General features: G+C 43.9%; 1 protein-coding gene across 1 annotated transcript; it reads right to left on the minus strand.

Moving 5' to 3' along the window:
• Positions 1-1529: 1529 nt before the first annotated feature.
• Positions 1530-10971, minus strand: VCAM1 (vascular cell adhesion molecule 1). Its single transcript, XM_006268637.4, has 7 exons — positions 10793-10971; positions 9827-10102; positions 8406-8726; positions 6967-7239; positions 5495-5761; positions 4425-4691; positions 1530-2737 (listed from the first exon to the last, which is right to left on the minus strand). Exons 1-7 carry the CDS (start codon positions 10842-10844, stop codon positions 2577-2579), a joined length of 1617 nt encoding a protein of 538 aa, XP_006268699.1. The 5' UTR covers positions 10845-10971; the 3' UTR covers positions 1530-2576.
• Positions 10972-24743: the final 13772 nt, after the last annotated feature.

A 24743-nucleotide genomic window follows, 5' to 3' on the forward strand; every position in this document is an offset into this window, starting at 1 on the left:
TGTAGCAGTTTAATAAAGGTATCAAGAGCCAGTTAGTCTGTGACCCCATCCAGGAATATCTTTATCTGCTAGGCACAGACACAAAAATTAGCTCTTGCTGGAATTTCTTATCTAGACCCTGATCCTGGGGTGCAGCACAGCACTCTTGCAGCCACAAGCTGTCATCTTCTTCCCAGTGGAGCAGGAACAGACTTTCTCACCAAAGCACCTGGGTGAGCCTGAGTTAACTCCTTATGTGCCACAGCAGCTTTTCTCAGCATGATTCTCTCGGGATAGGCTTAAACTGTAATCTTGTTAGTGAAATCCCACAAAGCAAAAAAGCAATTATTTGGCCATGAACCTGTCCCCCTTCATCCTTTCTTTTGAAAGAGCATGGCCTAGATCATTTTGTCTTATTAAAAACCTTCAAGATCAGGCTTGGAGGGAGAAGATTCTCCTTCCAAAGATTCTCCCACATTATTTATCAAGGGAGAAAACTTTGTCCCTCCTACTGAAGGCAAAAAAGATAATTTTTCCCAAACTGCCAGGCCCCAAGGAATCCATGCTGAGGAGCCTGTTTGCCCCACTCATGGTCCTGATGACCAAGAGTCTTCTCGCCTTTGCAATCCCCTTGGACCTGAGTTACTAGAAACTTTCCCCAGGCCACAGCTGGCCCCAAGGTTCTGGGAAGGATTTAGAGCTATGGTAACATAGCCTTCCTGGTGCTGCAGGTGGCTATATTCCACTTTGCACTCCCTTTGCTCCTCCTACTTCCTTTACTAGTAAGGTCTCCATACTGAAAGGATGGATGAGGGCAGAGAAGCTGCTGAATTCCATTTCCAGACAAATTGACATAACTAGTGTGAAGTTCTGGGCAGTATGAGCCAATCCTCTGAAAGGCTCAGTATTTTTATTTAAAAAAATACTCTGAGGGATCTCTTACCACTGTAGTGGGGGTGCCACAGATGCTGAGTTCTGCTTTATCACACACTGACCAGACTAGAGCATTGTTTCCTTAGGGATAGCAGAAGAAACATCCTTGATGCCCTTTTATATAAAACTAAGTCCATGACATCTCTAACATAAATTTCTAATACCTAGGTGCATGTACTTCTTTATGATACCCAGCCCATAACACTTGAATTTGCTCCTCCTGTTGCATTGGTGCCTTTAACAGAAATGTGCACATAAATTCCCAGATTTTACCCTTATTAAGCATAGCCTTTGTCCAAGATCCCATTGTTATCACAACAGCATATATGGTCCAGGGAGAGAAAAAAACAAATATACTTAAAACAAATGAATATACATCACTTGGTTTTAGAGTTTTTACCACTTTACTGTCCAAAGAAATGCAACTTAACAAAAGGGGAAGTATCAAATATACATCTAACATATCCTTATACAGAAGTCAGCTGGGGATTTCAACTAATGAAAAGTTTCTATAAATAGAAATACAGTACCAAACAGGGAAGAGAGAGATTTAGAAAAAATATCTAAACTCAACGAGGAATTAAATCAAATCTTGCATAAATTCAGGGAGACTTGAACATGGATATCACAGCTTTATTGCATTTGTAATGAATAGCAATATCCTAACATGCTTTTTTATTATTATTATAAAGTGTGTCTATTAATGGCTAATAGTCTTAATAATGGGCCTGATTCTGTTCATTCAATGGAAGCCCTACCATCAATTTTGGAGGCAAAAGGCAGAGCAGGGAATCATCCTAGAGAACATAACAACTGGTTCAGAGAAACATAAGCTTTCATAGGCAACAGTCAGATGCTGTTGCCTACAAAAGCTTATGACTCTCTGAATTGGTTAGTCTGCAAGGTGTCATTACCTTGCTTTTTGTCTGATTTCCTAACATGGCTAACTACCTCTCTCCGTTCATTTTAAAGTGAAAAACTCTTACAAATATACCATGCTATCACTACAGATGTATGTACCTTTATATCAAACTCACACTTACTGAATAACATTTATAGATATCACATCTTTATCAAAAAGTTATCCATTTCAAATAGACTCTGGAAAATTTTAATTTGCCAAGTTAATTAGAAGCATAGGATCCAATTAACTTTCTCTTTGCATTGTACAACTTAGTTGGAGCTAGTGGACTTATGCTAGCATGAATAAGAGGAAAACATTGTACACATTACAAAGGAGGTACCACCACTAAACATATTGTACTTAAAATGATCATTTCGTATAATCATATAAAATAAAATGTCATTATAGGATAAATTCAAATAATGTTGATTCATATATACAGTTGCAATATTTCTAAATACAATTACAGTAAGATGTTGCAGCTTTTCAAACTCACATTTAGTTCAACATGTTTAAAATACATATATACATATAGAAAATGATACACTATATACAGATTTAATTCTTTTAGAAATCCTTTGTTGGCCACTTTCAATACAAAAGCTATTTATGGACAATTTTTCCATGTCTTGGTCATATGGTAGCATTATAAAAAAGTCAGCTGCAAGTTGCATTGTGTTATAGAAAAAAACCAAAGGAGTTCAGTATAATAAATAACATTGTCCTTGACTGGCTTGTTAGAATACTTATATTCCCTTGATTACACTTTTGGTCCTGGTGCATTTGCAACATGGTAGGATCCATTTATCTTTCCTTTTCTTGACTGGTAGACCAGTACTGCAACCGCAGGTATTGTCAACACTGATAAACAAGAGAGCACAATAATCACAGGCTTCACATATTCTGGTTCAACTGTTCTTCCTGCAAAATTGGTGAGAATCAGAAGGAGAAAACAGATATTAAATAAAAAGTATTGCAAACAGATGCATGCACATCACTGTAAGGGCAAAGCCACTATTAAAGTCATCTTTCTCCACCCCAGCCTTGGCCGTATTTCCTTACCCCTTTCAATGTGCCTTTTATATTCTCTTGTTTCTGATTGCAATGTAAGGTCTTGTCCTCATGTTAAAAGTCCTCTATAATCTTGGCATACATACATCTCTCATGCCATTTCCATCTACTTTCACCCCTACCCTCTTTCCATTTTTCTATCCTATGGTTTTGATCATCTCCTTCCACACTGGGTTCCGCTTTCTATGTTGCTTCTCCCTAAGTTCAGTGGTTTGTGAGGGAACTCTAGTTTTCCTGACCTCTATATAATTTCATTAATTAAGGGCCCCTCTGAAAGTGCCCCTCAGTGCTGTGCTGTGGCTGCTATGGATGATCTATAATGTTTTCCTCTGAAACTCCAAACTGGAATGTGAGCGTGTGAATAATATAGGATGGGGTATTAGGGTAGCTGTCCAGCATGGATCCTTCCTTTGGAAGAACAAGCTTCTTATATCAACAGCTAAGGATGGGTAAACTTATTTTAATATGGCTGTAGGTAAAGCAAAGGTAGAAATTCTACAGCCTCCAAATGAACCACTCAGCCTGTTCCCATCTGCCAAGCACTCTCCTTAACTACAAATCCCTTCTTCCTCACCTATTCAAGAAATCCTTTACATTCTCTTCTCTCATAAGTCCCATGCATTTCCACCCATCTTACTTGTTGTGTAGAACCTTGGTCATAGGTTGTTAGTCTCCTGAAAGTTCAGGCCGGTCTGGCTTAGTCAAGTACAAGCACTGTTGTAGAGCTCAACTGCTCCAGGGCAACACTAGGAGACATTTTGCCTTAAGGAGAAAGAATTCTTCCAGAAGCTCATTACTACTCTTTCTGTGGGGAGCAGATTGCTTCACCCAGGGTGCAACTACATGTGCAATTAGCACATAACAATAAACTCTGGCACAGTTTGCACTGGACTTTATTCCTCCCGGGCACAGCATTTACACATGTGCCCTGGGACTGCAGTATGTTGAGCCAGGGTGGAGCAGACCCAGGCTAGGAGGCCCAGGGAGTTAGCCTGCCAGCCAGGGACTGCTCCACCCTGGCTCATCATGCTGTAGAGGGGCTGGCTGGGGCACAAGGGTGCTACAATGTGGGGCTAGCTAGCACTTTTGTGTCCCAGCCAGCCCCGGTCACCATCTACATATGTGTTTCAGTACACAAAACTACTCCACTATAGTACTTATAGTACTTGTCTTAGACAGTACTATCCTACAGCAGAATTAATTTACTGCACCCTAATATGGGTGCATGTATAGACAGTGATGCTTTACTGCAGAGCTAATTAGTCAGCTCTGCAGTAAAGCACATGTGTAGATGCACCCCCAATGTATCAGTTTGATTTGGCTGAGTAATGCACAGAGGAAGCAAGGGCATCTCACCCTTCTCCTGATGTTCTTTAAGCTACTGTGCCACCTTAGCCAGCAGAAACAATATCCATGTTGTACAGGATGGATTTATGTTACCAGTACCATTCTTACTGGGGAACTGCTGTATTGTCAGTAGTACACAACAGTGACACATAAGGTAGAAAAGTGAGTTCAAAGCAATATATGTACCTACCTATAACAGCTATCTCAATCACTTCAATGTCAGTTCCAGCCTCATTGGAAACATTAACCAAGTATTTTCCTGTATCATTTCTGGTGACATTATATAGTGTAAAGGTTCCATTCTTTGATGACAGGATGGTTTTATTGTATGGATAGACCTTTTTCAGGATTATCTCTGGTGGTGGGTTACTATAGGTTGTACATGTAATAGTGACATTTACCCCTTCATTGACAGATTCTGATGGATATATTAACACTGTAGTATTTTGAGGAGGAACTGAAAAAGAAAGAAGTATAAAGTAAGATTTAATAATAAAATGTAAGTATAGGGGCTGATAATCTACAGAAGGATTTCACTATCTTGCTGCCCAGGGTTGTAATCTAGTCAATAGATTCACCACAGTCCTTCTTGTTCTTAGCTTTAAAATCTACTCAGTCACTCTTTAATGATCCTATGTAGCCTTTCCACAGTATAGCCAACAGATGCTGGAAAGACAGATATGTTATCAATTGAAGGACTTCATAAACTTTGGGTATCTCTCTCATATTATCTTTTCTTTTTTAATTTAAAACAATTATCTATTTGTCTGTGCTCTTGAAAGGGGGCAAACTGGCATCCCCTGAGACTGAAGACTTTCCTTTACAGAACAAGCACAGCAAAGGCAAGAACCATGAGCCCGAAAAAGCATGTTTGCTCAGCCTTCAGTTTCACAAGCTTTCTTGATAAAGCCATTAGAATGCCACAATCCAAAGCCCTCTTCTGAGGGACCAAGTGGAATGGCACATTTGAAGATTTTGGAAAACAATTGTTTGTGATGCCTGTATTGTCTTAGAGAACAGTCTTCACTGCTGTTCTGTTCTTACTAATTATTTGTGACAAGACACTGTATATAATCTGCAGGGGCCATGACAGCTAACACTAACCAAAAGTATTGGACATTTCAGGTTTAGAGATAACCAAACAATAACTCCAAACTCTTCTCAATATTTGAAAAAACTAGATGATGTTTTAGATCACATGATAACCCTCTCAGAAGAGAAAAACAACATTAATATGGGGTTCATATTATTGTAACTGACCTTTGACATTAAGTGTTATGTTTTGAAACTGCTGTCCTAGTTCATTCCTGGATTCACATTTGTACACTCCTGCATGTTCCATCTGAGCCCTGTCTATGGTATAGTTGCCACCTTCAGAGTCAAGCACCTGGTCCACATCCCCCATTTTCTTTTTCAAGACAATATGAACAGCTGGGTTGCCTGTAGATGTGCAAGAGATGGTAACACTGTCACCTTCTTTTACAGCATCTGAAGGAAAAGCCAAAAGCATTGTGTCTTTTGGTGGAACTGCAAAAAGCAAAGAATGAAGGGAACATAAATTAGGAACAGCAATGATCCCTGGGTAATACAATGATATTATACAGTAAATACAAATATTGGAGCTAACCTGAATAAATGTATACATTATTTAATCTCATGTGTGAGTTTTTGGTTTAAATGACTAAGAATATAATAATATAACAATAAATGTTAGATTAATTAATAATAAATAACAATGTCAAGTAATCATATAGCAGTGCTGTCAATTTGGTGCCCTTCAGAATATACTAAAATAAGTGTGAGCATAGTGTAGGGGCTGCTCAGCTGGGGCAGGGCGAGGGACTGAGGTGCGGGGGGGAGGGGGTGTGTGGCTCCTGCTGCTCCTGCTGCACCCCAGGAGGGCATGGGGGGCATGTGCCCCAAGACCTGTGTGTGGGATGGGGGTAGGTTGCCACTGTGGCTGTGGCCAGGCTCTTCCTGGTGGAAGACTGGGATGGGCTGGAGCTGCACTCAGGGCGGGTGGTGGCAGTGCTGGGAGGGAGCACTGGAAGGGGCTGTGGCAAATTCTGGAGTGGCTGCAGCCCTTCCCCGCCCCCATAGCCCCCACTCCTGTAAGCCCCCACAGTGAGGGAGGGAGTGGGACTGGGACTGGGACTAGGGCTGGGGCCGGTGCTGCCCAGCCAGGGCAGAGCGTGGGACGGAGCCGCAAGCAGCTCGTCCGGGGAATGGCAGCGGCAATTATTGGCCACATCAGTTCTGTGTACCCCCTACAACCCTTTTAAGCACTCCTAGGGGTAAGCATACCCCTGGTTAACAACCACTGTATTAAAAGAATAAAGAATTACCAGAGCACCAGTGGGTTCCAAGAGTGAAAAGTAGTTCACCCCAGGAATCATTTATGTGGTCTATATTCTTAGATTCTGACTGAGGCCTTAGGCCTTGGAGTAGTAATAATAATAATGATTTGCATCGCTGTATATTTACAAGGAGTATATGTGTGCACATAAATGCTACCAGTCAAAAGTAGGGAAAGAAGCCAGTGAAAAGTAAGCTTTGAAATGAAAAACATGGCTCCTGAAAAACAGCGGTAAGTCTATAGTTAATTCATGATTGTGTCACGGGAAAGACTAAAATTTTAGAATCCTTCTTACAGTACATTGAGTAGTCAGCTGAAATGCTAGGCTTTATAGAACAAAGCCTACAAACAAAGTCAATGTCATGCAGATTCATACCTTGTATAGAAATGGAGACTGTTGTTCTCTGAGTTTTGTTCACTGCCGCATTGATAGCTTCACAGATGTACAGCCCCGAATCACTTAGCTGGGCATGTGGAATGGTAAGGGTGTGGTTTTCCATAATGTGCCGAACACTTTTATCATCTTGCCGTTTTCCCCAAAGTATTTTTGCTGGTGGATTACTCTCACTCATACAATAGAGAACCACAGTGCTCCCTACCTCCACTGTTGCATTTGGAGACACGGTGATGGCAGTATTTTGTGGGCCAACTTGAAGAAAACAAAAACAGAGCAGTCCAGTGAGTCAATGAGAAATGTGCACATCTCCCTGGGCTGGTGCTGGCCTGTCTTGAGGGAACACTTCACACAGGTGCTGAGAAAGCTTTTTAAAAACACGGATGCTGATAAGGTTGTGCATCAATATCCACAGAGAAGCCAGTGACAAATCAGCATTTGAGGTTTTCAGAGCTAAACTAGACCAAATGCTTTGAGACATATCATGTCTGTGAGTTGAGTGTGTGCAACTCACATTGATCAAAATGGCAACTGCATGGGCAATTTTTTAAATAACCATCTCTAAACATGCTGTTGATCCTCTCCCAGTGTTTATCCTCTGGCTGAGTTCTAGATAAAGAGGGAAGAAATGAACTACTGGACACATCTACATGTGCAATTACTGCACATGAATAAACTCCTGGTTTTATTGCTCTGGAGTTTTTTTGTTCCTGGGCACACTGTTTGAATGTATGTCCAAGAGCAATTAACTCTGGAGCAATCAGCTCTGGAGTTTATTCATGTGCAGCACATGGAACCTGGTCACAGCAGCCTTGGCTGGCAGGGGTCTCCAGAGGTCAGCCTGTCAGACCGAAGCTGCTCTGACCAGGCTCAATGTACTGCAGAGGGGCTGGCTGGGGCACAAGGATGCTTCAGACCAGGGCGAGCTGGCAGGCAGCCTCTGCACTGAAGCACCCTCATGCCCCAGCCAGTTAAATCAGTGTCTACATGTGTACTGCTGCACATAAATAAACTTCACAGTATGGTAGTACTTGTATGTAAAAATATTACCCTGCTATGGAGTTTATTAGTTTTCTGCGCCCTAATAGGAATGCACGTGTAAGACACTGAAACATTTACTGTGGAGCTAATTAGGCAACTCCACAGTAAATGTTTCATGTAGGGCAGTGCTAAAGGTGATGTGCATAATTTTCTCACTGAATATTACACAATGAAGCAGTTAACTTTGATACACTGGGTTTTAAATTTGAAAATGCTCCAGTACATATCAAGAAAACTCACTGAGCTCAAAGGCTATCCCTCACAGAAAAGGATTATAAAACCATGCTGATTCTTAATACTTAATGACTTTTGTACACCTAGCCCACAAACCCTTTTGTAAAAGAAACTTGATTTGAAACACCTAGTGTAAATATACTTACAAGTGACAATCAGTTTCTCTGATGTTTGTCTTTTCTTGGGTTCAAACTCCATTTCAGCAATTGGTAATTCAGCCATACAAGTAATCTCTTTCCCAGTATCTTCAATGGTGGGGGTAAAGTGATACCACATCCATTTTGTCTCTGTGGTTTTGTCACTTGGGTCATCATAAAATTCTTTCCTGGAAGGAAGTTCTCCTTCTTTCTGCAGCTGTATCACTAAGCGGTCAGCAGGATATACGTTAGGAATTTTACAAATGATACTGCTCTTTTCCCCAGCATAGAGCGGCTTGCTGATCATAATGACAGGATCACTGGGGAAAGCTAAAAAAACAAAAACAGTTACTTTTCACTAGAGATGTGCCCAAGACAGAACATTAAAAGTAGACCCACACTTCAAGCACCCTGGAGTTCAGAAGTATACAACACATGTATTTTCACTAAGACTATTACAGAAATAGGTACCAGCCTAAAAAATGGTTTCATAGTTTTTAACTTTAACCCACACCCCAAAATCCTTGTTTCTAGTACAGATAGAACGTTGGGGTAAGATTTAGGAGTTGGTTTGAATACATTTTTGTTCCTCATACACATATGTATATTTTAGAAGTTTAACAATATTTTATGAAATGCAAGAAAATACTAACATTCTTGAACTGATACATTCAGTCATCATATTAGCTACTGTATTCATATTTTTAAACTAGTAACAGACACAATGAAAACTCAATGCTTAGAAAAAAACAGAATAAACAAGTATAGCAAATCTTCATTTAGAAGGTCCAGCTTTTATTAATTACTAACCTCCATTACTATTAAGTGAGAGTAGCTCCCAAATTAAGGTAACCATCAATAAATATAAATTCCTACCCTCTTAGCAGGGATGGTACATATGCTGCTCCTAAACGAGATGGGCTACCAAGCCTACATATGAAAGGACCAATCTTTTCCCATATATCTACTGTCAGTGAGATGTACTAGTTTTAGTTCCTCCTGGTTTATATTTGAAAGCCAGAACATAATCTCTTTTAAATGTAAAAACTGCCAGAAATGTACATGTTGTGACAATATGGGGGGAATATGAGTGGAAAGGAGTTGGTCCAAAGCTCACTAAAATCACTAGAAGTCTTTCCATTTACTACAATAGATTTCAAGTCTTTCAACCCAAATCTTGCTCACTTTACTCAAGAAGAAAATCAAGCCAATTAGTGTTATATTCAGTTTAGGTGAACTAATGCTTAGTAAGTGCTTAGAAAGACATCCCTGCACAGATATTCAACTATCAGGAAGCAGATGGCTGAATTACATCAAAATCATTATGCTGGGACTACCAATTGACTCCATGTTGCAAATGTAAGAATGATTCATTACATCTGTTTTAAACAAGCACAAATATCCATGTATAAAGGGAATAAACCACTTACAGTAAAGTTCAACCTTGATGCCCTTCTCTTTTTTCTTAGATCCACAATGGGCACTGCAGAGGTAAGCATGGTCATTCTCAAAGGTAACAGGATTCATGGTCAAGTTGGAGGTGCTTCCCTCATTGCTCACCGTCCCTCCTAGGGGGCTGTCTAGTTGAGTTCTCCAAGAGAAAACTGGGGACTCACAGCCAGAAGTACGGCAGATCAGCAGCAATTTACCTCCAATCTGAGCAGCAACTTTGACTCCAGGTATGATCTCCAGTTCAAAAGCTTTAGCTGAAAAGGGCAGATCAAATGCAAACTTAGCAGCATTCTCACCTATTTCCCCTTTGCATCCATAGTCCAGGTTGGCACACAAAATTATAAAAGATTGCCTCTATTTTTCTACCTGTAAACTAAGGGGCATGTAGGAAAAGTGATAATACTAAGCACTTAGACACAGCTGTCCATCTCCAAAATACCTCACATCTTGAACTTGTATAAAATGGAATAAATCCACCAAAGTCAATGTAGATACCCTATGCAGAGCTAAACCAATTTACACCAGCTATGACCTGGTTTATTAACTTTGTAACTGAGTAGCAGATAAACAGGTAACCAAGGAATGTTACAAAATCTGGAGAAATGTAATATTAGATTTGATTGTTCCTAATTAAGAACGGTTCAGAGATGATAAAAAGCAAACCTGTAGCAATGTGCTGGAGACATTTTCTCACTTAATAACTCTATCATCTTACAGTACAATTAATTTATTAGCAAAGTAAATTCATGTTGAATGTGTTCTTGCCAAACATAGAAGGAACAGTGAGAGCTGAACATTTTTTCCCCTGACATTTAAACAAAACATTTTAACTGACATCATATTTCATTTACTTCAATGCAAAATCAGTTCAGGTAAAGAGGAATTGTTTTAGAAAATAAAATGCAGGCGTGTTTACAGTGATTACAAAACAACCAAAAACTCACCAGTCATGAACATCAGAAAAAGGACCGTCACTGATGGAACTGTTCTTGCCATTTGTCTAAATGTTTACGATTGCTATTAGCATGAAAAGAAAGCAAACTCCAAATCTTGGATTTCTATTAAAGAAACTCAGTGAAAGTCAACAGCTCTGAAAGTGCTAGGCATTACAGTTACCCAGCTCTTTTATAACTGTTCTGGTTGGGGCGGAGAATGGGAAAACTCGGGATGGGGAAATCCAAACTGCAGGTGGCTAAGTCCTATTTTAATTTTACTGGTAGTTTCAGCGCCCTCTGCTGCTTGTAGATAGAGAGGTTTACTATTGCTTAAGAAAAAAATGCCAAACTTGACCTAGAAAAATAACATTAGAGCTTGAGGGTGGCCAAGAACTATTGAGATGTGCAAAATAATTTCAAAGCCAGGATAAAAATCAGTTATTTGAGTATTTTAATACGGAGTATAGGTATAAGGACCCAATCCTTTAAGATTCTGTATACACCTAGGTAAGTACATAACGTTAATATCTGTCTAGTTCCAAAGAAGTCAGTGGGGCTATTCACATAACTTTCTTATATTTACTTATATGCATGCCTTTTTTACATGATTGGATCTTACAGGATAGTTCTGCAAATTCTTATTTATGTGAATAAGTTTGCGTATTCCCCTCAAAGTCTGTGGAACTAGTCACATGAATGAAGTAACTCACATGCCTCAGGATGTTTGATCTCCACCCCAAAAAGCAAAGAAACACAGAGCATAATATAGTACTAGCAAGAAGCTCAAATAAAATCCCAAGTTTTCCATACCACAGCTCTGGTAAAGTTCAGCTCCAGATCCATTCGTTGAGACTGGCCTGTTACCTTTCCCTAAACAGAATGATTGTCAGACTGAGTCTCTAATTCCAGTAGGATGTGGACAGATTCTTTATATTCAATTGCAGCTAAAGTACATTTTGACTTAGATAGCTCATTTATTTCTGTGAGTGTTGCTCTATTTTTGTGGTGTCACACTTTCCCTTTGAAAATTAATGTAATCAAAACAAATAAAAAACATCAGGCTGATAAACCATATTTGGGGGATTTTTTAAATATTAAATTGACAGCTTCTAGCTTTCATATTCTTACTGATAAGGCAAAGATGAGCATGGTACATAAAGGAATGAACCAAGTGTTCCTATTTCTGGTATTTTAATTCCAGGGTTTATATGGAGACTGTTTTATGATGAGAAGCATACTTTTGGCACAAACACTGGTTGGTAGAGAGGTTATATTAAAAATGAAGAAAAATGCTTTTTCCTGTGTTCAATTTAAATGGGGAAAATGCAGTGAAAGCAAAAATTGTGAATCAAAGTTTACAGAACAAAAAGCAAAAACAGCTTACCAATCATTTAATTGTTCTGTTTTGTTTTATTTTTATTCAGAGAGTACGTCCTCAATTTATAAGTACAAGGAACAAGAATTCCAAAATAAACATGTAAAGCTTATTTTAAAAAAAGTCTGTGCTGAATTGTTTAAATCAAATTTGGGAGGAAATCATCTAAATGATCATTTAACTGATTGGAAATGTGGCTGTTAAACCACTGTTTATTTCATATAAGGCCCTAATCCAGCCATCTATCACTCTGGTAATCATTTGCATAAAATACATGTTAAATTATAGAAAAAATAAAATCAAACTCATCAGCTCTAAATATAAATATGAAGAAAACCTGGCACTGCTTTAACTCCACACTTTTTTAATCAAATGGGTTCTCAGGTGAGCCAAATATCCAGTGGAGCTAATTCTGGTCTCAATTCACCTCATTCAGATTTCAGGTTCTCCCAACTGGAGCTGCCTGTGGCTTCTTCACTGAAGGGAGGTTTGATAGCACAAGTTCATACAGACTCTGGAACAGTCAAACAACTGCACATATGTCTCAGTAAAAGTAACCACGGAACAACAGAGACTACGAGCTAAATCCTATTTCACTTTATGTACCTAAATAGCAGGTTTACAGCTTCATAACTGAAGTTTCTGATACTCACACATTGCTTAGGATTCCATTTTGTCATGTGGTGAAATAAAGTCACTCTGCATACCTATCTGGGAGAAGTAAAATGGAGTAGGAGAGCATTCCCACTTTACAGCCTAGTGGTCAAGGCACTCATCCAAGGAGCAAGAGACAAGCTCTCTCTTACTTAGAAGGGAGAACCAGCATCTACTCCTGGCAAAGTTCTCCACCCACCAGCCCACAAACTAGACATTGCCCAGATGCCTTTCCCGCTCTCCTCTTAAAGCAGGTGAACTGCACCTTGACTTAACACAGTTCGGCCTCGATATACACAGTGGTTACATTCTTGAAAACACACCATGCAAATAAAAATTGCATAAAAAGACACCAAGGGTCTATGGGAAATAAGGGTTTAGGTTCCAGATGCGGGCAATAATTTGGCTGATAAGTGCCCGTGTGTGAGTGCAGCCCAGTCTAGTCAGAGTCTGGCAGCTTGGAGAGCTGCATGCAGCTGGTAAGTCTGGTATGGTGGAAGGGGAGGGGGGAGGGAAGCAATGTGGGAGGGGGCAGATCAACACCCCTCACAGTGAGGGAGGAGCGGGTCAGGGGCAGGTGCTGCCCAGCCAGGGTGTGGCGGGCATGAGATGGAGCTGCAGCTTGCCCGGGGGGCGCAGGGAGTGGGGGATGGCTCCCACTGCTGCGTGCACCCTGGGAGGGAACAGTGGGGGAGGGACATGTGCTCCTGGATCTGCGCAGGGTGCGGTGGGCAGGCTGCATCTGCTGGCTGGAGCTGGGGCTGCGCTTGGCTTTTCTCAGCAGAAGCTGGGGTCAGGCAGGATGGCAGTGGCACTGGGAGGGTGCTGGCTACAGCCACCCAAATTTCACTGTAGCCCCCCTGTAGCTCCCTCTGCCCACCTGGCACAACCCCATCTCTTCCCGGCACATGGGTGGAGGCAGGGGGTGAACCGGGGCTGTGTGCGGGGTGGACAGCAGCAGCTCTGGGAGGGAGCTACAGGGGGCTAAAGCAAAATCTGGGGTGAATGCAGTCCCCCATCATAGCCCTCTTCCAGCACTGTTGCTGCCGACCCTGAGCCCAGCTCCTGCCAAGAAAAGCCAGGCACAGCCCCAGCTCCAGCCCACAGCTGCAGCCCACCTGCCCCTCCCCACCCCACGCAGATCTGGGTGGCACCCCCCATGCATTCCCAGGGTGTGCACAACGGCGGGAGCTGCTCACCTCCCCATGCCTCCCAGATGAGCCATGGCTCTGTCCCACGCCCCACCCTGCCCTAGCTGGGCAACATCTGCCCCTGCCTTGCCCCACTCCCTCCCTCACTGTGGGGGGGTTGTTGATCTGCCCCCATGCCCCTTCCCTTCCCCCTCCCCTTCCACCACAACACAACACACTTACCAGCTACACTTGCTGAACCATGTAAAAGTGAATCCATACAGTGTACAAAAATAAAGGGTCACAATTAATTGACCATGCAAACTAAAACCATTAAAAAAATACTGTGTAAATCGAGGCCCAACTGTGGTCATTGGATAAACTGGATAAGCAGCACCAGGAAAGTTCCTACCGCATTGGAATCAGAGGCTCAGGGTCACCCTTTCAGGGCAGCAGGCATCTCACTTAAACACACGCTCTCTGGCTTGCTGTCCTTCTCTTGGCCCCCGCATAAATCATTCACTTGGCCTCAAGAGGGGACTGGATAATGCCTAATTTGGCCTGGTAGTTATGGCACTTGGGTGGGAAGCAGATAAACAAATAACCAAGACATATGTTTAAATCTCAGGATGTGGGGGCCCTAGGACTCAGATTTCCTACTCCCTGGGCAACTGCTCTGGGCACCAGGGCACTATATTAAATGGTGGAAGAGACCTTGATCTCTTCCTTCTTCAGTGTCTAACACCTGCTAGGTTTTTTTTCTCCAAAACCAAAATTTTGGGACTTACCCAGCCTCATATGTGCAGCTAGATGATCCTATTTCACTGCCCATCTGAAGCACAGCTTCACATGGGCTTGTGTACATCAAGCTCTATCACAAGCTGTGCCATAAAAAACGAGGCAACGTGGCTGTGTACGTGACATTTAAGAGCATAGCCCTATATGTCTCTACAATTCATCATTTATAAACTCACCAACACAGGAAGTAGGTAATGACCAGTCAGAAGCAAAAAATTTCCTGAGGTAGAGAATGTATTTCCAGATTAGAAGAAGAAAATAGAAACATGGCAGAATTAAGAGAGAGAATCCAAGAAATACCCTGGAAAACAACCAAGTAGGGAAAGAGGAGGCAGCTCAGAATGCTTGAGATTAGGAGCAGGACAGACTGAGCTCACATGGGCTTAAATCGATCGACTCTGAGAGCTCAGAATCTGTGTGGACTAGGCAGTAGTGTCCACAGTAGGTAATTTGATTCAACAGAAGAAAGGATATTTGAAAGGGAGCAAATTCCTTTCAGGAAATTACAGATACCTTTATCATTGCAAGTGGTAGGGAGGTAAAAGATAGTCACTCCTATGGTTGGGCTGTTTGGATACTTCTAACTTGGAGGATGGGGGCAGAAAATTCAGATGCCCAGTTTTTAGGAAGCCAGTCCCCAGAAATGTGAATGTGTAAAAGTAGAAATGACCTGGAAGATGAGATGGAGTGCACACTCAGCAAATTTGCAAATGACATGACACCAAGCTGTGGTGAGTATTAGATATGCTGGAGGGTTGAGCTAGGATTCAGAGAGATCTAGATAAATTGGAGGATTAAACCAAAAGAAATCTCATGAGGTTTAATAAGGACAAGTGTAAAGTCCTGCATTTAGGATGGAACAATCCCATGCACTGGTATAGGTTGGGGACCGACTGGCTAAACAGCAGCTCTGCAGAAAATGACCTGGGGGTTACAATGGACAATAAACTGAATATGATCCAACAGTGTGCCCTTGTTGCCAAGAAGGCTAATGGCTACATTAGTAGGAGTGTTGCCAGCAGATTAAGGTAAGTAATTAATCCACTCTATTTGGCACCAAAATAAATATTGTGAAGTTCAATAAGGATAAGAGCAAAGTCCTGCACTTAGGATGCAACAATCCCATGCACCAGTACAGACTGGGAACTGACTGGCTAAGCAGCTCTGCAGAAAAGGACCTGGGGGTTACAGCGGACAATAAACTGAATATGAGTCATCAGGGTGCCCCTGTTCAAGAAGGTTAACAACACTTGATAAGGGCGTTGTTAGTAGATTGAGGGAAGTGATTCTTCTGTTCTACTCAGCACTGGTGAGGCCACATCTGGAGTACTGTGTCCAGTTTGGGGCCCCTCACTGCAGAAAGGATGTGGACAAATTGGAGAGAATCCAGCGGCGGGCAACAAAAATGGTTAGGGGACTGGGGCACAAGACTTCTGAGGAGAGGCTGAGGGAATTGGGCTTATTTAGTCTGCAGAAGAGAATGCTGAAGGGGGATTTAATAGCAGCCTTCAACTACCTGAAGTGGGGTTTCAAAGAAGGTGGAGTTAGACTGTTGTCAGTGGTGGCAGAGGACAGAACAAGGAGCAATGGTCTCAAGTTGCAGCAAGGGATGTTTATATTAGATATTAGGAAAAACTTTCTCATGAGGAGGGTAGTAAAGCCCTGGAACAGGTTACCCAGAGAGGTTGTGGAATCTCCATCCTTGGAGGTTTTTAAGACCCAGCTAGACAAAGACTTGGAGGGGATGATCTAGTTGGGGACGGTCCTGCTTTGAGAAAGGGGTTGGACTAGATGACCTCCTGAGGTCCTTTCCAAGCCTAATTTTCTATGATTTTGATAATTCTAAGAAAGATCAGATCATCCTCATCATGAAGGCTTTACAGTGGAGAAGTTCTGCAGTGGATTGCTTTATCAGACTGCAAGTAATGGGAAATGACAACAAGCTATAACTGCCATTCAGCTCAATTAGGCAGCTTCTGTTAACTTCATTGGAAATTGCATTGGGCCCTGAGCCAATGAGCTGACTAGATAGTAGATTTATTTTTAACTCAGGCAACAGAGTTAATTGTATCCATGTCTGAATAAACATATTATTGGTAAAAGAGCAACACAGTGCTGGGAGAGTACAAGACTCACCAGGAGCAATGTTTGTGGCAGTGCCTATCTCCCTCCTGATACAGGGGAATCATGCTGCTCAGCTGCCTTCCCTATGAATCTATTTTGTTCATTTTTGACAAGGAAATGTACTCCATTGCCTAAGGCAGGGGTGGGTAATTATTTCAGCTGGTGGGCCACTTAACGAGTTTTGGTGAGTTATCAAGGGCTGCACACACAAAATCTTTCAGAAGGTATCATTTTAACAAATTATATATTAAAAAAATTATATATTAAAAATCTAACTTCTACTATAATACATTTTAATAATATTTCAAAGTATTTTTGTCCTGATTTATGTTTTTCACAGTAGTATATATAGAGACAATTGCATAAGAGCTTAAAATAAAGTTTTACTCTTGTATATTGTGTGGGAGGGGTGTCAGGAGGGTGTTAGAGATGGTGGGGGGTTGTATGGGGAGTATGCACATGTGTGGGTGGGACTGCCAGTGCACTAGGTCCTGGGAGCCAGCTGGGGTGTGGGGGAAGAAAAGAGGGGGCAGGAGGCTCATGCAGCAGAGCTCCTCCAGGTGGTATGGTACAGTCTGTACCCCCATCCGGCCCGTGGCTGCCCCTGCGACATTCTGCATAGGGAACTTTCACTCCTGCCTGGGACAGCCTGCACCTCATTCCCACGCCCTCCAACAACACCATCCCGGCCCCGCCCCTGGCCCCGGCCAGCATGTACAGCTTCCTGGTGGGGCTGCTCCCACTGCTGCCCATGTACTGCTCAGCTCCCCCCCCCCCTCCAGCAGCTCCTCCTCCTGCCCCTGCTACACTGCTCCAGCAGCCTTCCATCCACTTTGCCACCTGCAAGTGGCTGTTCATTGTGCTAGGTGGTTAGAGTGAATGGAAGACAGCCAGGAGCTGGAGCTGGAGACCCACGTGCTGAGGCAGGAGCCACCCACCTGCAGCTTCTCCACCATCCGGCTGGGCATGTGTCCCATCGTTGTTCCCGCTTCCCTGTGTTACTTGCTGCCTGGAGCAGTGGGACAGGAGAAGGAGGAACTGCTGGAGGTGGGGGGAGCTGAGCAGTACCTGGGCAGCTGCAGCCCCACAGGGAAGCTGTGTGCACTGGCTGGGGCCAGGGCCAGGGCTGGGGCAGTGGTGCCGGTGGGCATGGGTTGCCCCAGGTGGGAGCAGGCAGGGCTCAGCCCCGTATGGAGTGCTGCAGGGGTAGCCATGGACCAGATACAATCAACTGATGAGCTGGATCTGGCCCATGGGCCAGATTTTGCCCACCTCTGGCCTAAGAAGTAGCAGGGGGAAGGGGCACCCAATTTGCTTGTTCCCAGGACTGGGTGTCTTGCAGAGCATACTATATGCCACTGACAGGCATCGGGCTAGCATGCAGATACTCCAGATATAATTCAAATTAATTTGGTGCCGGGGACAAAATAAGAGAAAGGGCATTTACAGACTCACAGGGATGTCAAGTCCCTCAGAATAGCCTGGAAGGTATTCTGACACTGAGTATGCAGAGTGAAGTGAGACCATTTGTGCCAAATGATACCTGTCTAGATGTACTTAGTTAAGAGAGAAAAACCAGAAGATGGTCCCTAAGAACAGACAGCATTTTTCCTGCTTTTTGTAGGATGACTTGAAATTGTTCTACCCTCAAAATGGCCTCTTGCGTGCTGTTCCTTATATTTTTGTTTACAGTGCATAGGTCTTTGAGTATGTCTAGACTGCAGCTTACACTATAGACACCCAAACTAGCTGTGAATAGCACTAACTCAGGAATCTGAAATAGTCTTCCTGCCTGTGACACAACAGTGCTCAGACTGGGCTAATTTAACCTGGTTAGCCAGAGAAGATCTTAGAGGTGTAACAGACAGGTTCTACAGTGACTGCAGGTGGACAGGCGGCAGTGGCTGCTGTGGTCAGGCAGGCAGCAGTTGCAGCTGCCATTCTTGCTGCCTCCTAAGTGAGGGCCTAGGGCCAGTACCTCAATTGCCCTGAGTTAATTGTAAGGCTACTTGCTGAGATTCCTGTTGCCATGGTTAGACTGTTTCCAGCCCATTTGCAGCTAGCTCAGGGATGTATGTTACTCTGTAGCCTGCAGTATAGACCTATTGCAATGATTCTATGTTTCTATTCCTGTGCAAGTTATAGCCAGAGTTCTCCCTGAGTCAAAGCCCATGGTTAGAGATATTATGCAGGAAGGCAGCCAACAAATGAGAATGAAAGAAAAGTTCTAAGCTCTTTTGGAAGATCTGCCCTGTCACCAAAACAGTAGATTCAGGAATGAAAGATTCAGCAACAGGAATGTAGGGGAGTAGTGGCACTGCAAGAACTGAAGAAGTATCCTTATCTCAAAGCCTTTTCAACAGGCTGTTGCAGATTCAGGGACTATCAATGGGGCCATGATTTCTACTTTTATCACTATAAAATTTTGGATTCTTTCTGCCAGTCCTCACATTAAGAAGCTCAGAGTACAGATGGTCCAACACACTGAAAAGTTTGAGAGCTAGGACATATGTGGGTCTTTCCATCACTTTTAATCTAGTTTTAGAGGGGAATCCCAGACGGAATAATGCTCTGACTCAGGAATTTATTCAGCAACAGCACAGTAGATAACATTTTATTTCTGGCTTGAAATCAGGATTAAAACAGCCTTTCGGGAAAAGGAAACTTGAGATTTTCTGGCAAGAAAAGAGGACAACCTGTTTGTTTTGTTAAGATTGTGGCTGACTCTTGGCTTTAGTTCACACCCTTCGGTAACTCTTGTAAATAACTGCACAATTAAGTTCAATTGGTCAGTTTGCCCAAGATAGAAGAAATCATAATATATTGATATCTTAGTGCAGTATTTGATCAAAATATGCTTGTGATCTGGAATTAGCAAAACGTCAGTTATTCCTTTATTTCTGACTTGGAATGTCAGAATTTGCCACTCTGAAAAGGTTCTCATCCCTGTGCCAGGAGCATTGGATTTTCTGGCTCTTCCATTGCTGTCAACTCTTACAATTTGATCAGCATTTTTACAATAGTTTGCTTAATTCATCAGCACTAGGACTCAAGTGTCTTTATTTTTCTTCTTTTTTTCCCTTCCTCCTGTCCCCCCTCCCCCCTTGTTTCTAGACTGACAGTGAAGAAAAACTTGGGAAATATGAGTGAACCTTAAGTCTCAGGAGGGAAGACAGATGTGGTTTTCACAAGAGATGCTCCCTTCACCTTCCAGGGGGAGGGAGGCCTCTAAGATACTTGGGGGGAGGGGGGGCAATTAAAAATACCTGGAGCAAATGATTTCTGGCCAGAGAAAGAAGGTGGCAGAGTTTAGAGTCTTTCTTGAAGTATGTCCACAGACCAGAGGAAGCTGCTTGTGCAGATAAAGTTCCAGATGTAGAAGCAGAGGACTTCACTGGGAAAGATACCAAAACAAAAAAAATATAAAAGCAGCCCAGAGAAGTGGAAGGAGATCATGTAGACAAGGGGTGCCCGACCCCAGCCTGTAGACCAGATCTAGCACATGAAGCCATGTAGATCTAACTCACAGAGCTCCCCATGGGTCTGGAAAGTTGGTAGCAGGGAAGCAGTGGCAATTAACACTGCCATCACTCCCTGGCTGCAAAATGTCCAAGCCCTATGTGGCTGGATTGGGTCCTGGCCAAGCTGGCCCTGAGTGGAGGAATCAGGCCCCAATCCCATGTGGCTGGATCAAGGCAGGACCCAATGGAGCTGCATGGAAACAGCCTGGCTGAGGCCTGAGGCAACCACACAGGGACAGCCCAGCCAGGGCCAGATGTAACCATGTAGGAATGGCCTGGTTGGCACCCAGCCCCTAAACAGCTGCATCAAGTCCCTGCTGGGCCACGCCCATACATCTGCATTAGACCCGTGGCCCTGCATGGCTGTTTCTGCAGAGCTGCATTTGGCTCCCAGCTGGACTAGCACCACACGCCAGCTCAGGTCCATGGATGGGATCCAGCCTGCAGGCCAACCTGCCACTGCTCAGCCTGCAGGCCAAAAAGGTCAGTCACCACTTGTGTAGACCGTAGCTACCTGAAAGTAGTCCCTGAACTGGAACGCAGAAGAGATGGTAGGCTTGGGTTCACCTAACTGCTCCTCATAGGAGAGAAAAAGATGGCCATGAAACTAAACGGAAGAGAACTAGTAAGTTTCCAAACTTGAGACAGGACTGAAGGCCAGGGGCAAGGCCCACCAGTGTCTGGGTTTTGCTGAGATCCTCTGCCTTGTGAAGGATGAGATCATTACTCATAGAAAGGAGGGTGAGGCCTGCCCTGACCACCCAGGGGTGCTGTAACTGAACCTTTGATAGAGCCTCTCTTTAACTGCTCCCTCAACCTCAGTAACAGCACTGGGTCATCTCCACAAGCTGGATATAGATACTGTGCTGTAGTGTCCTTCCCCGTCCTGATACTTCTGATTTTAGTCTGATTCCCTTGCTCCACCTAGTTTCTACCTTCTCTGCCCTTAGACCCTGATACTGCTAAGTGATCCATAAGGCCTTAAGAAGGGGAAAAACAATGTTGCTACTGAATCAATTGACACTTTTCATCATCCTTTCTGTGTGAGAGGGATGAAGGCTACTCACAGCTTTAGTTAAGAATCATCAAGCAATCTTAATGGTGTCCCTGTGTGTCTTTGCAGGGGGCCTATGCATTAACATATAATCCACCCCCTATTAAAACCTGTGGTCCAGTATTTAAGCCATTAAAAAGGGGGGTTGAAAAAAAGATTTTCTAGCTTGCTCCATTTCCTTGCCATCATGGCAATTCTGAAGTATGTAGCAATTACATAACTGACTTCTAACCCAGACTTCCCTGTCACCAGTCAGGCATTTCCCATTCTTATACAGATAGCAGCAAAATCTCTGAAGCACCCAGGAAAAGGTGCTAAAAATCAAAATAAAGTTAGGCTGTTTGTACAGATAATACAATAGCTAAGATCTAGTTCAGAGGTGGGCAAAATACAGCTCATGGGCCAGATTCAGTCCACCAAGGGATTTTGCCCAGCCTGCAGTGAGTTCTTCGGCCTTGCCCAGCTCAGGAGTGGGGGGCACCCCAGGCCAGAGCATGTGCAGGTAGTCCAGCGGCCCATGGGAGCACAGCAGGGCTAAGGTGGCATGATGGCTGGACTCACGCAGCTGCAGCACCTTGCAGCTGCTGCTGCCAGTCTCTGCTGCCTCTGCTGGACCCAGCCCCACTGCCTAGACACCCCAGCCTATCTGTCCCGCACCCACTGCCAGGGGCACTAGACAGAGTGGGCAGGCTGGGTCTCCATGTAGTCCAACCCAGGACCCATACGGGTAGGGTGCGCGGCCATACGGGTAGGATGGGGCCATAGGCAAGTGGGGAGTGGCATCTGGGATCAGGATCACGGGGCTGTGACAGCATGGGGCCAGGGCCTGGGGCAGAGCCATAATCTACTGCCCATACCATCTCTGAGACAGGCACTGGTTCCACAGGCAGGGGTGTACAGGGAGTAGACCGCAGCTCTGCCCTTGGCCCTGGCCCCACAATCTCTATCCCAGCCTTGGCTCTGGCCCCAGCCTCACCTTCCTATCCTGCTTCCAGATGTCTCTCCCTGCTCACTCGTGGCCCCATTCCATGCACCTGGCTGAGCACTCTGCCCACAAAAGTCCCAGCCGGTCTCCAGGGAGACCCTGGAATCACTGGGTGACGACAATGTGGGGCTGGGGCCCGGGGCACAGTGATCCACTCCCCACATGCCCCTGCCCACAGAACCAGTGCCCATCACAAGAACACGTGGGGGGTGTATTGTGGCTCTGCCCCGGGCCCTGGCCCCACACTGTCACCACCTGGTGATCCCAATCCCAGACCCAGACCCAGCTTCCCCACTCCCCACCTGCTTCCCACTGCTAGATGCTGCTTCCTGCCCACAGCCCCATCCCATCTTGCCCAGCCAAGCGCAGGTGGGGAGGGTGGTGTGGGAAGAGGGGCTGCTAACCCAGCCCATGACAGCTCACCAAAACTCCTGAAGTGGACCTCCAGCCTAGATAATTGACCACCTCTGGCCTAGGTGGTTTCTGTTCTGAGATACTGCCTGTGTGTTTGCAAGGAACCACAAGTTTACCTACAAAATAAAGACATCCTTCTGCTACCAAAAAAAAAATATCCCTATCTTCTATTTTGGTTTATTGTTTTTGATAAAAGAATGCCATGGAAATTCCAGGCTTATGTGTGAAACTGTAACTTTAACAATGCTATACCGAAAAATGCCCTTCTCATGTTTATCTTTAAACTCACTGCCAAGATTAATGATTTTGAGATTAAAACACAATGTTAAAAGGAAATTTAATCTATTTAGAAGGCCTAACTTCCACTTCCTTTGGTGACCTAAGTTTTTTTTAAATATATTCTCCAATATGGATCTATGATTCAGAGACTGAAGGAAAGGTACTTAACAAACCTGTGTGTATAGATCCCTAGGGCATCTATAGTTCTGGTTTGATTTCCAATATCAGCACACATTTGAAAACAGCAGTGATATGCACAAGCTGTGATTATTACTCATGACCTATCAATAAAATTGGCTGAATTGACAAAAGGAATTGGTTGAAAAAATTGCTCTGGAAACTATGGCAAAATTTATGGGGAAAAAACAAACCTGTCTGCCTACAAGTGAGGCTGGACTAAAAGTGAAGCCCTGGGTCCAAACATTTTAACTCTGAGGAATGTGCAGTCTAACTCCAAATTCATACCTGAATTTGCAATAGCTCTTTTCTTTATTAAAAGCCAAATCCAGACATTGCTAACCTGCAAGGGGTTCAAAGCATCAGCCTTAACTTTGAAAGTAGAGTGCAGTTTTGCTCATCAATTTCTCTTTGTAAGTCGCATGTAGTCAGACAGGGTACAGATGCTTGGGCTCATTGAATGGTAAAGATATAGATGTGTAAGTTTCCAGATAAACCTCGATGAATAAACCTGAATGAAAGGGCCCTCTATACATGCAGATGAAGGCATGATGGGATCTAATGCATGATCCACACCATCATGCCTGCTGCCATGCCACGTGTAAGGCAGGAGGCACAATTGTGGGATCACACATTAGATTTCATTGTATCTCATTGCTGGTGCATGAGGAGCCTGATCCTGGGATCCTCCTGCACTGGCAAGGAGCAAGCTGCTGCAGTTGGGAGCCTCCTGAGTTAAGGGGCTCCCAGCCACAGGGGTATCCCATGCACCCCCAGGGCCAGGGGATTGCAGCTGTTGTGATTCCCCAGCCTCAGAGGTAAGTGAAATTCTTGGAGCCAGGGGTCACAGCTGCTGCCATTTCCCAGCCTTGGGGATGCATGAAATCTCCAAGGCTGGGGGATCGTGGCTGTTACAATCCACTGGACTTGGCGGGGGCGTGAAAACCCCAGCTCCTCGCATTTCACACACCCCTGGGGCAGCCACACTGACCCTCCACCTCCCAACTGCCGGGACCCGCTGGGTCCCAGCACCCAGCAGCTGCAGCTATGGGTCTCTGGGTTCCTGTGCTGCCAAGACCCAGAGTCAGCAGCTGCTAGGGCTGAGAGTCCCCTCAGTTAAAGGACTTCTAGCCCCAACTAAGCATGGTGTACCCCTGCAGCTGGGAGACCTGTCAGTTGAAGGGGCTTCCAGCTGCAAGGGAGACCCTGCTCCATGTGCAAATTAAAGCTCAATAGCAATCAGGTGTAATATTAGTACACATTTTTGAGATCTAACTTTATAGCTGGTTGGAGCTTTTTATGGTGTGACAAATACTTTGCACATGTAGCTAGTTTCAAGGTCATTGCACAGTTAACTAGTTAAATGCACAATACCCGTAATGTGTAGAGAGGGGCCAAAGAATCACAAATATGTTTCAAGAACAAAAATAAGACTAGTTGCCAGATAAG

The sequence above is a fragment of the Alligator mississippiensis genome, chromosome 5 (assembly GCF_030867095.1).
Source record: "Alligator mississippiensis isolate rAllMis1 chromosome 5, rAllMis1, whole genome shotgun sequence".
Classification (NCBI taxonomy): domain Eukaryota; kingdom Metazoa; phylum Chordata; order Crocodylia; family Alligatoridae; genus Alligator; species Alligator mississippiensis.